The sequence below is a fragment of the Leopardus geoffroyi genome, chromosome D2 (assembly GCF_018350155.1).
Source record: "Leopardus geoffroyi isolate Oge1 chromosome D2, O.geoffroyi_Oge1_pat1.0, whole genome shotgun sequence".
Classification (NCBI taxonomy): Eukaryota; Metazoa; Chordata; class Mammalia; order Carnivora; family Felidae; genus Leopardus; species Leopardus geoffroyi.
Genome location: NC_059334.1, coordinates 73,318,043 through 73,335,781, shown reverse-complemented (window position 1 = coordinate 73,335,781; position 17,739 = coordinate 73,318,043). Strand labels below are relative to the sequence as shown.

General features: G+C 45.0%; 1 protein-coding gene across 5 annotated transcripts in view; it reads left to right on the top strand.

Annotated features, from left to right (window-relative positions):
• Nucleotides 1-15,972, top strand: part of GFRA1 (GDNF family receptor alpha 1) — a 213,931-nt gene extending 197,959 nt beyond the window's left edge. For all 5 annotated transcript variants that reach the window (XM_045439065.1, XM_045439067.1, XM_045439063.1 and 2 more), the window contains 2 exons: nucleotides 11,607-11,660; nucleotides 12,794-15,972. In XM_045439065.1, coding sequence (XP_045295021.1) covers nucleotides 11,607-11,660; nucleotides 12,794-12,949 — 210 coding nt within the window. In that variant the 3' untranslated portion in view covers nucleotides 12,950-15,972. The remainder of the gene's footprint in view (nucleotides 1-11,606; nucleotides 11,661-12,793) is intronic.
• The last annotated feature ends 1,767 nt before the right edge of the window (nucleotides 15,973-17,739 follow it).

Below are 17,739 nucleotides of genomic sequence, written 5' to 3'. Positions count from 1 at the left end.
ATAAGTAAGCAGGAGAGAGGTCCCCAGCAGTGGTAGACTCTCTTGCATCACCCTGAAATGATGGGGGCCTCCTTTTCCCTGCTTCCCACTCTGTTCTCTAGCAGCCCCACCCTTCGTTGTCAGCTCCAGAAAGCTTCTAGCTGAAAGTTGGTGCTGCTTGGGAACAACTTAAGGCTGCCTGTCCCAGAAGCATCTGAGTATTCTCTCCCAGATCACAGCCACCTCAGCAAGGATACCACAGCCGGCAGGCATTCTTGCCGTCCCGAGGCAGGCCCTTGCTCCAGGCGTCAGCTGTTGTCTGTACCTATTCCTGCCCTGGCACGTGGAGCCCCCTAGGTTATAACGAGGCGGGCGGGGGGGGGGGGTGGGGGTGGGTAGTAGCCCTTAGTGATTCTGAAGTCCCATGAAGAGCACAGGCATCGTTCAGTTTACTCCAAAACCAAGCTCGCTTTGAGATAATGTAGCTCAAGCGTTGAGTGTGCCCATGCTTGACAAGGGATCACGCAGACAATAGGCCAACAGAAGTATGGTTAGTTCTCAAAGTTGCTTTTTTCTCTGTTTGTAAGAAAAAGAGGTTGTGCTTAAGAATAAACAACACCGAAGGGCCAGGCTTCTTGCTATAGTAGAATCAAACCTTTCTGTGGGTTTCAACAGAGAGCAATTTCACGTCCTTAATCCTTGGATTCATCGTCTGTAATATGGGAATAATGAGCACCTACTGCCTAGGAGGGTTGTAATAATTAAACAAATTAAAATTCTCCAGCGTAGTAACGGAGCCTCCAGTTCAGCACAGTAACTGTTTTTATCATCATTTGATCCTCCTGGTCGGTGAGTGCTGAGCACGAGACGGAAGGAGCCTGTACTAAGGGGACAATTAGTGACCTTTACCCCCAGATTTTTCAGGGACACGAACTTGGGCATCATACAGGGTATGTACCCTGCAAAAGTGAGCCAGCCTCAAGTTGAACTATTTTTTAAGTCTTTTTTTTTAATGTTTTATTTATTTGAGAGAGAGAGAGAGAGAGAGAGAGAGTGCAGCACGAGCAGGGGAGGGACAGAGAGAGAGGGAGACACGGAATCCAAAGCAGCTCTAGTCTCTGAGCTGTCAGCACAGAGCCCGATGCGGGGCACGAACTCCCCAGCAGTGAGGTCATGACCTGAGCTCAAGTCGGACACTTAACTGCCTGAGCCACCCAGGTGCCCCAACTTGAACCAATTTTTTATGATCACCCACTTAGGATGCCTTCTCCTACCGCCTTTGTCCAAAAGGGGGGCTAATAACTTAAAGATGGGGATGAGAAGACTAGGCCCCCTCAAGGTGTTCTAGGAAGAGCCATTAGGCCACTTGCACCTGCGGTTTAGAGGGCAGTGAGGCTGGCCCATCAGAGGGACAGTAATTCAGCAGTTGGACAATTGCTTAACCCAATTGCCGGATAATAAACATGCTTAATAAAAAGGAATAGGACGTCTGCACCATCTTGGCCATAAATATGCTCTCTTGTTCTGGGTAACCTATGAGAATACCTCTGAGTACACTTAGATCACATACTATAAATAAATCCAATTTCTTGTATCCCCTGCTGACCTCTTATCCTTAGGACCTCTAACCAACCATGCCTCCCTGATAATAGGCTCTGCCTTGTGTTTGAGCCGTGGAGCTCATGCGCGGGAGGAAAATGGCTCCGGTTCTCCTGTGAGGTTCAACAGAAGGCTCCCCTCCCTTGGACCCCTCCTGTTCACAGCGCGAGAGGAGTCACAGCATGGACAGGGCTGTCTGGGAAGGAAGCTCCGGGTGGTGGGCACGGAGTAGACACTGCAGTTTTCCCCAGGTGGCTGATGCTGTCCTCTCCTAGGCAGCATGCGTGACCCCAGGCTTATTACTGCTTTCCTGGGCCCCTTCTCAGCTGTCAGCGGGATAAGAAGAACTACTTCTATGGGTTATCTGGGGGTTATGGGAGATCACGTGTGCCGTGTCTGGCGTGGAGTCCATATGCATGGGTTTTGGAGTCAAGGGGACTGAAGTCAGACAGATGACATCTCCATGCAGACACCCCAGGCTGCAGAAACTCGGCGAGTCCCAGCCTCTCAGAACCCTCGTTTTCTGATCCATGCAAAGGGGTAGAGCCCCCCTCAGAAAGTCATGTGAGCGATTGGGAGTGTTCAGTGAAGCACAGATGGGGTCATTATCGGAGGGGGCCGTCATGAATGGTAACTGTCACAGTATCACTCTTGGTCTCCTTGGTTTTCCTCAATTATCTGTTTTTCTCCGTGTACGAAGAGCACATTTTTCTCTCAAGTTTTTAAAATTTTTGCTTTCACCTGGTTTTCCACAGCACCCAGGGTACTCCATTTTCTGAACAGAGGGTGAACTAAAGCCCAGGGTTGGTTATGTCTGCAGACCACGGCGTTTTATATCAAACCTTAGTTACCACCATAAGTCACAGATCCATTACGGGGCCGCACTCAGCTGCACATAAATGCACAGGAGAATGAGAGGCTTAATAAATATTATCTGATGGCTATGAGGATGCGCGTCTGATGAGACAGACTTCATGCACTTCTCATCAGAGACCACAATGAATCTTTTCTGTTGCCCTTGCACATTTGCATTTCCGACTGCGCATCTGAGAAAACAAATGTTTCATTTTAGGACCATCCCCCTAGTTGCCTTTATACTGTTCTCGCTTGAATGTTCGCTATACAAAATGCCTCCCCTACCCCAAACCAAAAGGTCTTTCACACATTGTTTGGCATCATCTGACTGTTAATTGGGCATACTTTTCTAAAATACAGGTCATAATTGCTTCTTGTCTGAATATTTTACTAATCAAGCAAGTTAACCATGAAGGAAAACACAGTTCTCTGGTGTAGTTTGCAACCTGTGTTTGCCCCAACTTAGGGGAGAGCAAAATGGATGCAAGATGATCCTGTGAAGTATGGACAGAAGAAAGGCCAGCTCGAGTGCCATGGGAAGCTCCCTGCCGTAGACGGTGTCTGCACCCAGCGCTACTGGCCATCTTGCCATTAGTGTTGAATTACAAGTGCAGGGCTGCAGGAATCCTTTTTATGGCATGCTGGAGACTGACGGGCAAGCCCGAGGGACTGCTTAGCTAATGGAGGACTGTTGATATATCCTGCTGGACTGTATCTCTTTCACTGCATTCATTTTTTAAATCCAAGGGATCACAGAAGACCATAAGCCAGTTCTAGTCACTATCATGTTCGCAAGCCAAATTAGCTTCAGCTTTTGCATTTCTCCAGCCCCTGCCCCAATCCAAGAGCACTAGCCTAGACACAGGGAGGCTAAAGCAATCATCAACAGCAACCTGAGGTTTTCAAGGACTTCACCTTCACATTTGATTCTCAGAACAACTCTGTGAGGCAAGCAGCAGGGTAGGGATTATTGTAATTAAAGCTGATGGTTGAAAAGCCAAGGCTAGGACTTTCCTAAGCTGTGTTCATTGTATCATACTTTATCAGTCAAGCTGGTACCAGGAAGCAAGTTCTAAGCCATAGTAGAAGTTCTTTTAACTGACCCTCATGTAACCAACTCATCAGAAGCCAACCTTTCCATTCTCTTGTGAACATCTAACGCCCAAGGCGGACTGCATGCCCCAAGCTGGTGGCCTCTGTCCTCCTGCCCACCTCTGCCCTTGCTCTCTCTCTAGTTGAGAGGCAGGCTTAAAAGAGTGAGGCATGTTTGTTCTCAAGCCTTTTTGTGTTCTTTTATTTGTATTTTGCTTACATAATTTAATTCAGTATTCCATGAAGGATTGAAATCGAAGCACAAAAGAAAGTATAGTTGTTTCCATGAAAACTAAAGTGGAATACCTTGAAAGAGCCAAATCCTTTTTTTAAAAGAAATGCCTTTGGATTAGTTGTGGGTGAGACAAAATTATAAAAGACTGAGAAAAATTACAAAAATGTAAAAAGATTCTGCACTGAGATTCCTCTGCAGGTAGCAAACAAATGTCACTACCGTTTTAAAGAAACTGAAACTGGAAATTGTAGACCATGAACAATTCTAAGCGTAGCTTATGCAGAACATAAGCCAGGGAACTCTAACAAACTCTTTCTTTAAAAAGCTTTTTTCCCCCTAAGTATGTATGTATGTATGTATGTACGTATGTATTTTGAGAGGAAGAGGGAGACAGAGAACATGCACATGTCAGAGAGGGAGGGGCAGAGAGAGAAAAGAGAGAGGGAATCCCAAGCAAGCTCCATGCTGTCAGCATAGAGCCCAACACAGGGCTCAATCCTATGACTGAGATCATGACCTGAGCCAAGACCAAGAGTTGGATGTTTAACTGACTGAGCCACCCAGGCGCCCCTAAAAAGCTTTTTTAAAGAAGGTGGCCTTGGTCATGTATCCAAAAATCAATAAATGATGAACATTTAGATTTGAAGTTAGAATATTTGATATAATACATACAATGAAATATCCAGCCTCAAAAAAGAAGGAAATCCTGCAATATGCAACATGATGGATGAATCTGAAGGACATTATACTAAGTGAAATAAGCCAGTCACAGAAAGACAAACACTGTAGGATTCCACTTATGTAAAATATCTAAAATACTCAAACTCATGGAAACAGGTTTGCTGATTGGAGTTCCCTGGCTTATGTTCTGCGTAAGCTACACCTAGAATTAGTTCCTGGTCTACAATTTCCAGTTTCAGTTTCTTTAAAACGGTAGTGACATTTGTTTGCTACCTGCAGAGGAATCTCAGTGCAGAATCTTTTTACATTTTTGTAATTTTTCTCAGTCTTTTATAATTTTGTCTCACCCACACCTAATCCAAAGGCATTTCTTTAAAAAAAAAAAAAAGGATTTGGCTCTTTCAAGGTATTCCACTTTAGTTTTCATGGAAACAACTATGTTTCTTCTGTGCTTCGATTTCAATCCTTCATGGAATACTGAATTAAATCATGGTGGTTGCCAGAGGCTGGGGGAGGGGGAAACAGGAAGTTGTTGTTCCGTGGGTATACGGTTTCAGTTCTGCAAGATGAAAAGTTTCTTGAGAGCTGCTGTACAACGTTGTGCCTGTATTGTGCACTTTAAATTTGTTAAGAGAATAGATCTCATCTTAAGTGTTCTTCTTACAATTTTTTAAAAAAGGAACTCTGAAATAAAGTTTTATACAAGTGTGTAATTTTTGAGTAGTTTAATGATTTTGCCCTTAACTTAATTTCTCAGTTATCCAATAATCTATGGGCACAGTCCCCACACCTGTCAGGTAAGAGGGTTTCTACTCTAGGCTTGGCCCCTGAGCTTAACCTAAATTGTACAGTTAAACTTGGAATGCCCCACGAGTGCCAGGAACCCAAGACTTGCTAGACTCTAGAACATGAATCCACGTCTCATTCAAGGTCAAGACGCACCCCCACACCCACACAAAGACACACACACATAAACCCTCAATCTGGCCTCATTTCAGTTCACTGCACTGATTTTGGAGGCCTTGTCTGTACAGCCCAGCCAACTAGGATCTGAGCCTGGCCTTCTTCTGGGTAAGGAAGCATGACTTCAGGCCTCCAAAGCCTTTTCCCCACCCCCATCTTCCAACCAGGCTCAACCTGCCCAGAGCATACCAGACTAATGAAACTTGGCACCCAGTGGGCCTTCTGAAACCTATGCTAAGTGAAATATCTTTATAAGGTTTTCTTGGAACTTAAAGTAATGAAAGCCTTCTGGCTGAGGTTCACTTCAGTGTCTTGCAGGTAGCGAGTAGAAAAGCCTCCCAAGGATTATCATCACTCCTTAGAAGGACGCTTGCCCTATCTCACCCCTGCCCTCCTCACAGCCCCTCAGACCCTCCCCAACCCGTGTCAGGGTCCACGGGGCTGGCAAAAATCAGCTTGGAAAGGAAATGGATCCCTTCCCTGTGGAGCGCGGGCATTAGAAGACAAGCATCCAAACCCAGGGGCTCAGAGCAGGTCTTATTTATGTGTCCGCTTGCTTCACGCAGCTGACTTTACTGCACATTATTCAGACCAGTGGTTGCAAGTGGTTGTTACCAAGTTTGTTGGAAAAGCAAATCAGTAGGAAGGTGAGTTTCAAAATAGACAGCGGCAGGGATTTTGGAAAGTCTGGCCAACAGCTTGTGACCAGACCAGCAGTTAAAACCTCCCCAGGCTCCCCCAAATCCAACAGGCAAAATCCAAAAAGCTGAAAAGACTACGCTACAACAGAGCACTGGACAGACTGCCATTACTTAGCTTGGATTCACTTCACAGGCAGCTTCTTTTGTCTTTTTTGTGTAGAAATTAATTTGGACGAGTGTATATCAAGTACGCAATAGAGTTGCTGCCTAGTAAGTACTGCCCATGAAAGTCAGAAGAGTCTGTTGTTTTTTAATGCAATGTAACAATGCAGACTCTAACCTTCAGAATTATGTGCACACCTTCTTCCTATGTTTTGTCCTACTTGAAGACATAAGATGAGTAGATTTAAATTGAGAAATGGCCATTTCAGGAGGAACTCGTGCAATGGTTTCCCCTAGCAAAGGACCAATTTATGCTGCAGAAGAGACTCATATGCTAATAAACTGGTATTGACAAGTGTGATAGATGCAGCTAGGTACTTAGTGAGTGCTGGAGAGCAAAGTTGATTGCATTTTACAGTCTGTGTATTTCTCTGTTTATTGCTTGTATTCTGTCATTAAGCAAACAGGTTCCTAATATAGCGAATCTCTCTAATCAGTAAAGCAAGGGAGAAAAGAACCAGAAGCATCATTAATTATGACCATTTGGCTGCAGCCTGGACAGTCTGTTGCTATTGGATTGGGCAACTTCCTCTGGTTTTATTTTCTGGGGGTAAAGCAGAAACTGGCTCTCCTTATGCGTGGAGGAGAGCAGAGAAATGTTCCATGCCCTGCTGGCTGACAGCTGCCTAAAAACCTGAGATGAAACACTGGCTTCTCTACAGAAACAGAGTCCTGGGGCAGCAAAGGCCAGGCTCCGAGTCGGTGTGCTTTTAAGTCTCTGATTCCATAAACAGAGCAAGTGTGCTGCTCCAAAGCCTGCCTTGTCCCCCGGGCTCCGGGAGAGCCTCCTGTGGACAGAGCTCGAGTGTGCGTGCAGTGGCCGAGGGGTGGGGCCGGACTGGGGATGCGAGTGGCCTGAGTGTCTGTGCATTCTGGACAGGAAGGACGTTGGCACCATGGCAGGCTTTCCAAATGCTAATCACTGGGATGAAAAGCCAAAGCGTCATCATCGTTCTGACTCCAGGTAACAGAGGTTAACAACATCTAATGCATTTATTAACCCTCTGGTGCCAGGGACTGGCGAGGTCTGGCCCCACAATTACAGTGCCGTGGAAATTCTATTATCTGACGTGCCTGGACTAGTGGATTACTGCCAGTGACGGTTTGATAGCACGGCTGGAGGGACAAGGCTTATGAAGTGCCTACATACAAGTTCCCTAGTTTTCCAAGGCTCCTGGGCCGGACACAGTCTTCTCCAGTATCCCTTTCACCTCCCTCTTCTGGAGATGAAAACCCTGTGGTACTGTATTTTAGTAGCGCTGTTTCCCCTCAACTCAGAGTCAGGTGGCTTCCTCCATAACTGCGAAAGTACGAGTTAGCTGCAAAGAGGCACTCTTTCATAAAAGAGATTAAATAATTCATTTTTCAACATGCTGTGGCAGTGGTTAAAATTGGCTTTCAGAAAAATGAAATCCACTCTCTTCTTCTTTATCCTTCTCCCTTTTTGAAAGGGATGCCGCATCGTAAAGCCACACCGTAAGTTTTGGCGTCCAGATAGGTCCAGGCTGGCCATGCTGTGTGTAGGGTCCCTGCGGATGCTGTTGATGAGCAGGGCTGCTGGGCCCACAGACAGGACCTTGAGCCCGCACTTCCAGGATTACACCCTTATTTTGACCAGTTCAGAACTCAGCAGTAAAATGTACTCTTCTTAAGTAAGTTTCTAACTTACCTCATACCTTAAAAGGTCTCAGACGTTTTGTTATGTGTTGTTTTTTTTTTTTTTTTAATTTTCCTGGTTTTTAAAACTTTTCCTGGGACCATCCCAGTTTTTAGCACCTGAGACACAATGTTTAAAGTCTGTAAGCACTTTTTGCAATGGTGCAAGGTGGGAGCCACCCTTTAATTTTTGTTTGTATTTATCAAACCCGACGAGCGAGACAATGACAGCTTAATGATGTTTCCAAAAATGCCCAGGGTAATAGCCTTTAAAGTGTGGAAATCATAGGTTGCTCAGGCTTCTAAAATGGGCCCTAGGAGCTGGATTTTAAGTGGACTCCGGATCTGCTTATCAGATTTCTGACCCCGGTGTCACTAGAAGGGTTAAGATTGGATACAGGACTCGCAAGCATGCAGGGAGCTAGAGGTACACGGTCTAAACTCCCAGGCTCCGCCCCCTCCATCTGCAGCCTACTAACCCTTAAAGGCACCAGGTACCCAGCGTGGCAATGCTCCACGTGTACGTGATGTGGACAGTCCAGGCAGCAGACCCACTGTCCCTCATCTTGTAATATACACTTCAGGTTTGCTGTGCGATTGAAAAAAAAAAAAAAGACAAACAAACCCTGTGTCTACGTGCAATCTTTTGATTCTGTTACTCGGATGCCACCTGCTATTCCAATAATGGTAACATTTGTGCTTCACCTTGTAATCAGACTCCTAGACTTTCCTGCGGTCCACATGAGGTTCAGGTAGAACTCCAGGGCTGTTCAGCTCAGCCTCTGCAGTGCTGGGAGTTTCCACCCATACCTCTCAGTGAGAAGCTGTGTTCATATACTATGTAAGCAGAGTATCTGAAGGCCTGTGTGGGTGCACTTCTAAGCCTCTGGAGTGCTAAGTCTTTCTGTGGGCTGGGTAGGTGCTTAACGGGAAAGAAGGCATTTTCTCAGAGCATCTGCAGTGGTCTGGGTGCACATTATTACTTTTACTCTGAAGGTTACCCAGTTATGCCAACAAGAATGGTCTTCAAGGTAAGATAAGCTTTGAGATGCTCCCTCCACTTTCAGTGAAGTCAGTGGTGCTGCAGGGTGACCAGACCTCACGTTGACCTTTCCTTTAGATAGAGACCAACAAAATGTCCACTTTGGGAAAAGAAGAGCGCAGAGGCTTCATAGACCTGGAGCTAGTCTAAATGCATTTTCCTGTGTGATTGAGCCGTTATCCCAGCTATTTCTAGATGTAAGGCAAGAGCCTGCAAACCTACAAGCCTGTACGCAGTGTGAAACCCTCAATGACGAGTGAAGGTCAGAAATCTACATAGGCAGAGCCAGAGTCCACCTATGAAAATCTGTTAAGACAGAAGACTTTTTCTTATCCATTGGCAGAAGTGCCTTTACAAAAACAGTAAAGCCTTGGTTTGTGAGCATAATTCATTCCAGAAACATGCTTGCAATCCGAAGCACTCATACATCAAAGCGAACTTCAAGAACCATTGGCTCAGTTGCGACCATGTGACATCGGCGTCATGTACTACTCATACTGCAAGACGTCACTCACGTATCAGGTTAAAGTTTATTAGAAATGTTTGCTTGTCTTGTGGAACACTCGCAGAACAAGTTACTCGCAGTCCAAGGTTTTATTGTACTTAATAACAATGGGCATTATGGTAGTATTTCAAGAGGTTCCTGAAACGACTACGTGTAGCTAATGGGCATCTCAGCGTGTATATATAATGAGTACAGTGCTACTTACTGGTGCTAATCATACAGAACAAGGTAGGAAGGAGACCCACCTGACCCTCAGAACTTAGAGGGCTGTGGTTTTGGACACTGAGGCGTAGTGTAGCTGTGATACAGCACAGCAACAACTTGAAGGCATAATGTGTTCCAGACTAGAAGTCAGGCTGCTTTCTCTGTGCATTTTAGTGAACTTCTTAGTTATGCAAAGGCCCTTAGCAAGGGTTTGTGTCTTTTGTGGATTATGCACAGGCAAGGAAAAAAGAAAATGTGATGTTTTAAGACCATTTTGGTATCTGGGCACAATTCCAATCTTGAACAGAAATAAAACATGTAAAGTTCTGTACATTATTCTCTGCAGGTGACAGTGCAATGGACCAGATTTGCTATTACTACAGATTACAAGTAGGCTTTTGAGTAAGGTTCAATTGCTCTTTCAATTTCTCCTCTGATCTTCTTATATATAACATTTTGTGACCTTTGAACAGCCTGGGGCTGCTTCACAGTGTCTTATTCTTGATGCTTGTTTAAAGGTTTCTATTTCATATTCACAGCTGGCATATGCAAATATAGGTAAAGATTATGATGCCTTTCAAGTAGCATTATGGTCAGTAAATTACTCCTTGGGTGAACGTGCCATCATCAGCCTAGCATGTCTTCAAGGAGTTGCAAAAGTCTTCCTGCAACAGGCAGCCCACCAGCATCATTCATTCAGAGCTGGTTGCCCAGACACTGCTTGATTCAGGTGCGGTGCTTAACCACGGTCATCCTGTTGGCACATGAGCTCTCTGTCTTTGGTGCCAACAGATTCCTATTCCGGGGGAAGGGGGCATGGGAAGGGGTCTTCATGTGGATTTGGAGGCAGGTAGAACATGAAGAATCAAGCATGCCAGGATTGCCTGGGAGAAACACTGTAATGGAAGAAAGAGCACATTTGCTTTCAAGAGTTTTAGACACCTGGTCTGTATCCTGTCTCTACCGGTAAACTGCTCTGTGGCCTTGGAACAGTCACTTAACTTCACTGCACTCTGTTTTCCTTTATAAAACAGAAGGGCTGTACTGGGTCAGCAGTTCTCATTGTAACTGAGCGCTGGAACGTTTCCTTCAACTCAGTTCTCTGGTGGAAGCTCAGTGGGGACTTTCTCCAGTGCGAGGCAACAGGGAGCTTAAATGCCTTCAGGGCTCAGCCCCCTCCCCACTGCCCTGGAAGCAGTTTTAGGAGTGTTCCATCGGGATCTGTGATGCCCTGCACTGTCCCTCCAGGGGACCCATCTCTAAGAGTCTCTGCCCTGTGCTGTCACTCGCAAGCAGTGAGCGGTTGACTCAACTAGAGAGCAGCCCTGGGAGCCCAGGGACTATACGCTTTTGTTTGTTGACTGAAGTGAAGAATAAACAAGTAGATAAGCTGTGGGGAGACGTATCTCTATATTACCAACGAATGGGAATTTTTATTGCCACGTTTTTCCCTCGAAGGCACATGCTGAAAATTAATATTTAGAGATATAAATGAGTTCCCAATATGAAGGACTTCAAAACTTTGCCTTTAGTAACCTAGTCTTGTGCCGTTTCTACTAGGGCCACAAGTAGCTAATGAGCCTTTGAAATGGGGCAGGTCTGAAATAGATGTGCTAGGTCAATCATACCCGATTTTGAAGACTTGGTATGAAAAAAAGATGTAAAGTATCCCATTAATAACTTTTTATATTGATTACGTGTTGAAATGATAATATATTGGGTTAAATAACATATATTATTACAATTATCCTCACCTTTATCTCTTTACCTACGTGGTTACTGGAAAACTTTAAATTATATATAGGCTCAAAGTTGTGGCTCACATATTTCTGTCAATGGCCTTGCCCTAGAAAACTGACTGGATCATCAGTAATTGTTATTCCATACTGTATATGAGTGATTTTATGTGTGTGCGTGTTTGTTTTTCTTCAGGCACAGAAGCTGAAATCCAATGTGTCGGGCAGCACGCACCTCTGTCTTTCTGATGTAAGTTCTGTTTCTCTCTGGGTCTCCCTGCCTTTCTAGAGACGGAGCCTTTGGGCCCCTGGTGATGATATAAAGGCGGGTGATGATGTCAAGGCTCAAAGGCAACAAGGTTTCAGGTCCAGAAAAAGATCTCTGGCACCTTCCATGTCCCTCTGGCCTTGGTGCCAAGTGCAGTCTGCTGATCCCAGGCCACAAAGTTAGGAGTAAGTGTGGTACCCAGGAGCGTCATCTCGGAGCTGGGCCCAGCACGGATGCCGTCGTTCCGGTGCCCGGAGACTACGTGACCAGAGTCACGTAAAATCAGCCGGCACGGGACAAGACAGACAACAAATCCCCCTGCTTACTCTGTGCACAGTCCCTTTGACCTCTGCAGCAACCCGGAGATGGCTCGGGCAGGCCACATTAGCAGGCCACATTACTCTCCCTGTTTTCCAGATGAGACGAAGATTCTGTAGTGTACCGATCACTGGGATGTGGCATTCTGGGACTGAGTGGGTGCTGTGGTGGAGACGGAGTCATCCGTCTTGGGACAGCTGTGCTGACTGGGGGCCAGAAAGCCTGAGTTCTGGTGTAGGCTTTCCACCTGACAATCAAGGCAGGCCCCTTTATCCGGAAAACCTAGGGTTGGGCGGGCAAATGGAGAGAAACGTTGCCGACTGCTCTGCCGGTCTCAAGGCACTTTGTGGCCCATCTCCACATGAACTGATTCTTGCCTGGGCCAGTATCTTTTCTGAGATGATTCTTCGTGCCCTTCTTCCACGCTGGGAAGGGACCACGGGTACCAGAAGGAGAAGATTCCATTTGCACAGCTACTGGCAGACCCAGGAGGCAGGAGTGAATGAAGGCTCCTCGCTGTCCCACAAGAGGATTTCATTAATCCATAGCAGAGCGGCAAGAAGCAGGTGTTGTCCGTTTTATCCTAAGGCATCCGACTCTAACCCAGATTCAGGATTCCTTCCTGAGTACAAGTCAGTGAATTGAAGTCTCCGTATGTGGTAACACCTTGGGTCAGCTTTAGTGAGTGGTGCAGCCAGTGGGAGGCGGGGGCGGGAGAGAGAAAGAGTGTGGTTTAAATACGCTGGGATGGAAGGAAGACATGTCGTGGGTGATAATGAAAATATTCTCTCTTACAGCGTGATTACGAAAAGAACGGCCTTGCTGGTGCTTCCAGCCACATAACCACAAAATCAATGGCTGCTCCTCCAACGTGTGGTCTGAGCCCGCCGCTGGTTCTGGTGGTAACTGCCCTGTCCACCTTTTTGTCTTTATCTTTGGCAGAAACATCGTAGCTGCATTTAAAAAAAAAAAAAAAACAATGCGGACATGTAAAAAGACAAAAACCAAGCTATCTGTTTCCTGTCCTCTTGTATATCTGAAATTCCAGTTTTAGGAGCTCAGTTGAGACACTGGGAAAACAGTTTCATTCAACTGGAACTTTTTCTTTCTTTCTCTCTTTTCTTTTTTCTTTCTTCCTTTTTTTTTTTTTTTTTTTTTTAAGAAATCTTGTGAACCTTAGGGCTTCTATGGGATACCTGATGCTGTGCTACATTCCAAATTCAAAAGGCTTTGGGGCATGTGTGTCGTAAAGGGGGAGTTTGTAAAGTTGGCTGTCTAACAAACTGGGCCCATGTTTTACATGATGATGTCGATGACTTTAACAATTTACCTCTGGCCGTTACTAGCAAGAGAAAGGAGTTAGTATTGCTAAAGAATCTTCCAGAGTCACGTGATGACTGGTTTCTAATGACATCATTTTAGCCTAACATGGGTGCAGGTTTTGGTGGGATTTTTTTTTTTTTTTTGTCACAAAGCAAAGATCCTCATCAAGGGGATCTTGATGGACTTTGTGCAAACCAGCTTGCATCAATGTTCACCTTTTCTATATGTACTAACATTTTCCACATTGTGTACTACAAACAGTTCTACACTCTCCTACCAAACAAAAGACACCTGTCGCATCCAAACGTAGTGTGTGTCTTCTAGTCAGTGTGGCGGAGGGGAGTGGGGGGAGGCGAGTGTGCATGAACGTTTGCAGTACCTTGATCGTTGAACGACACTCTCCTAAGCCTTCCCTGAGCGAGAAGCCCTTTAACTAACAGGAGTCCAATATAGCCGATATGTCACTCTAATACTCTTTACACGTATGAAGTTATATGTAGGAAAAAAATTTTACTACCAAATGATTTCAACTATTGGCTTTCTATATTTTGAAAGTACTGAGACTGTCTTCATTTTTTACTGATGATTTAATACAAAATACAGGGAGCTCGTTTCCCTCTCGTAAGTGGTGTTCGCGCCGATGTTAACTTCACGAAGACAGCTCTTCAAAAGCAGACTGGGACGAGTCTGTGCTTTAGCAGAAAGCTCTGCGCCCCGTTACTGCGGACAGGCAGGAGGAAACAGAACAGCCAGGTGTTGTCCTTTATCATTTCTTGACATGCAAGCGTGCATTCCCGTGAGGAAACGGGCGGCCATTTGTCAATGCCCTGCAAGATCTGATGGCACCTGTGACAGTTGACACAACCCAGTACCTTGGTTTTCATGTGACTTGACAGAGACTGGTTTGGCTGGGACGGAGGGCAGGGACCTGCTGCCCTCTCTTCTGAAGCAGATCCTTGCCAGCCTACCCAGGTCTTTTCCTGAGGGTTGTCTTGACTCTCAATGGTGATGACCTCGCCGCTGGTTAGAGTGATTTGGTCTGAAGGTCATCAGGACCCTACTTGCATCTTGTTATGTTGTGTGTCCTCCATGACAGACTCTGACAGACTGTGTGGGAAAGAAAGAAGGCTGTGGATCAGGAGGACCAATGGTAGGTCTGTGGAGAAGAGTTGGCTGGTAAAGATATAAGGAACAGGACTCTGGATACAAGGCATCTGGCTTGTTCACTGCACATCATCTTCCATCATTCTCATCCTTAAACAAGTAGACCCTGAAGTGCACTTTCAAAGTCTGGTTGATGGCGACATTCCGAATCTGCAATGATCGAGTGCTAGGAGCCATGCTTCTCCAACACTGAGTAGAGAAGAGGAGATTCCACCTGAAGAGAGTGCTGGGAGCATTATCTCTCCCACATCAGTAGGGGGGCTGGAGGAGGAACTCAAGGTGCACAGTTCATACTGATCCCCTTTGCCTGCTGATGTTTGCCTTGTAAGAATTAATCAAATCACTGGGGTGGGAAATCTGTTCGATCCAAGATAAAGGCATAGTCTTTTAGCTCTTATTGGTGTTTGAAGTACATTTATATCCAAATGTTAATAAACATAAATGTATAATACCAAGTACTGAGTTTTTCCAGTTCAAACTGTTTTCAAGGGAAATTCATCAAACAGAGTTGAGTCGTGAAAGGTTTCATAAAGACTGTGACTTTGAATAAACACATTAAATGTGTCGAAATATTTGGAATTCCAGTCATCTATGAAAGCATATCTCTTACAGAGCGTATTTTGTTTTAATTAAGGTATCTTTGTGTATCTACATTGGACTAATTGTATATGGGTCTGATTCTATGCGGTCTACTATAGAAAGCTATTGATTACTTCTGCGGTGAACAGCAGCTGTAATTAGCTTCAGATGACCAAAGAGGAAGTGCGAGTTATCAGAGCTAACAAGGGTAGCCTTCAGTGAAGAACACGGGGATGTGCAACACATAAATTAAATTTTGGAAAGCCTCATCTATCACCAACAAAGATCTCATTTTTCTTCACAGAGAGAAGCATATTAGAGTTACCAAATTCTAACTTTGAAAATACATTGCTGATTCAATAAACAGGGGGAAGGATGTTCAATGACACCATGTTAGAGAGATTCTTACAAAATGCTGCCGAGCAAGTGTTTCTGCTGTCCGGTGTGATTCTCAGTTTAACACCGTGGACCTGAAACACCACCATCATTTGTCCCAGGACTAAAGCAGGCAAGTGACTCAAATCTTTGACTTCCTTGTGCAGCGCTGAAAGCAAAAGTGATTACTTCCTGTCCCTCTGTCCCTGCAATTAGGGTAGCACCAAATGCAAGGGCTGTCTGCTGAGGTTTGGGCCTCTTGCAGAAAGCATCTCTTTGTCGTTGATTTTGACAAAACAAAAATAGTAACTTACGTCCGTGCAGACCACGCCTCTCACCTCAAGTCTAGCCACGCCCTGCTTGTTTAAGAGAACCCAAAAGAAGGGCGATATTGCCAAATTGATTGGAAGCACATTCATTCCACTGTGATGTTGAATATCTTTGACCAATGTATGTTTGAGTGTATGAGTGTATGTTTAATGGAGCACATGAAGGAGAAAGCAGCACACAATAAAGAGAAGGATTCAGAATGCCACTTCGATGTTTATTTTTCCATATCTGAGTTGTTTCAAGTCCCTAGAGTGTAAGTTGAGAATTACATAGATTATTTTTTATTAAGTATAGCGAACTGTATCCAGAGTGTGATAGGAGTGTGGTTTTCATTGAAAAAAAAATAATAATAATAAAACTATTTAACAATTCTTTATCCTGCAGTAAAAAGTGTCTTAGAAACTGTCTGCGAGTTAGTCAAATGTGGGACAGTGTTTCTCTGGAGCTGCCGCGGCCTTTGATTTGGTCTGTATGAAGACCGTTCCTATCGTGCATACGCCCCAAGAACGGGTCCCCTCCGGCTGCATCCTGTCACCCACCTGTCCCTTTGTACTTCACATTAGACACTCCCAAACACTCCATCGGCTGAACTAGGAAGGGAGCAGAGCAGAAGCGTTTTTGAGTCCATGTAAAGTGCTAGTGGGGAAAAGAGAAGGGCAGTGAAAGTTTGTCTAATTAGCAAATTCCTTAGAATCTAGCAAAAAATGTAATTCTCTTGTTACTATTTACAAAATCGTGGCTTTGGAGGAGCTGTCATTTGGAAAGTAAGTTTCCATTCATGTGGTCAGACACGCATGACTTCTCGGAGTCAATAAACTGTAGACCTGAAAAGGGCTGCTTAAGTGAGTTCACATTTTCTGATTCTCTTTCAACACTGTTCTTGATCTCCTGGATTCATACCCCTGTGATCTTTGTTGCTTCTGCTCTTTGATAAAGCAAATGAGACCATGTGAGACCTATCTTTTCAAGAAAGACCAAAAAGCAATGGCAACAGATGGGCGGGAATTACCAACGGCGTGGGCACAGAGATGACAGAAGGCGCGTTTGCCCTGAACTCAGGGAGTTTGGAGAGAGAAAGTACAACGAAGGTGCAACACGAGGCCAAGTGCCATGGGTGAATGGATCATGCGGTCCGCTGGGCTTCCTTACTGGTCCACATAGGAACCTTGTCCTAACAAAATAGCCAGAGTCCCTTGAATTAGACGGCAGCGCCTTTGTGAAAGCAAGCTGGAGCTAATCATCTGGATGACATAGAAATTTCTTTTTAGAAATTCTAAAAATACAAAACAGCTGAGAATTCAGTTTTAAACCCTTAGAAGCTACGTGTTTCTCTTATCCCTAAGATAGGCATCTCATGTATGTATCTGACCCTTCTTGACTTTGACACAGCTCTTCATTCCAAGTGACCGTTTGTTCTAAGCCTGTTGTCGAGAATTTTTCGGGAGGACTATACATATGAATACATTCTCACTGCAGAGGCTTTAGGTCTATGGGTTTTGCCACTGGCTTCATCCTGGGATGTATTTAGTGGGACATTTCTTTCGTTTCACAAGGAAGGTTGTCTGAAGACCTGGGCTGATTGTGTTCTCTTCCGTGTTGATAACTGATGCCCAGCCCCCCTGTTCTTTATCACTTAAGTATTTAACAGGGTCCCTTCCCATCGATTTTTCATCCTAATCACTCTAAAATTAGTCCTACCCAGATTAACTCTTGTTCTGCCAGACTCCCGTTTTACATATAACCCTGGCTTTTTAAAGACAGAGGAGCCTCTCTCAAGAGTCAGGTGATCTGATGGTGATGTTAATCCCCAAGTAGGAAGTTCATCCATGCAAGAAGCTCCCTCTACTTAGCCTTCGGATGTCTCGTCTGCTCATCCTCGCCAGGCATCTCTTTGTTGCTCCAGGGGCTCTCTGATGAGCTTCTCCTCCCCCCCCCCCAACCCCCGGAGGTAGCCTGGGGTCGTTCAGTGAGA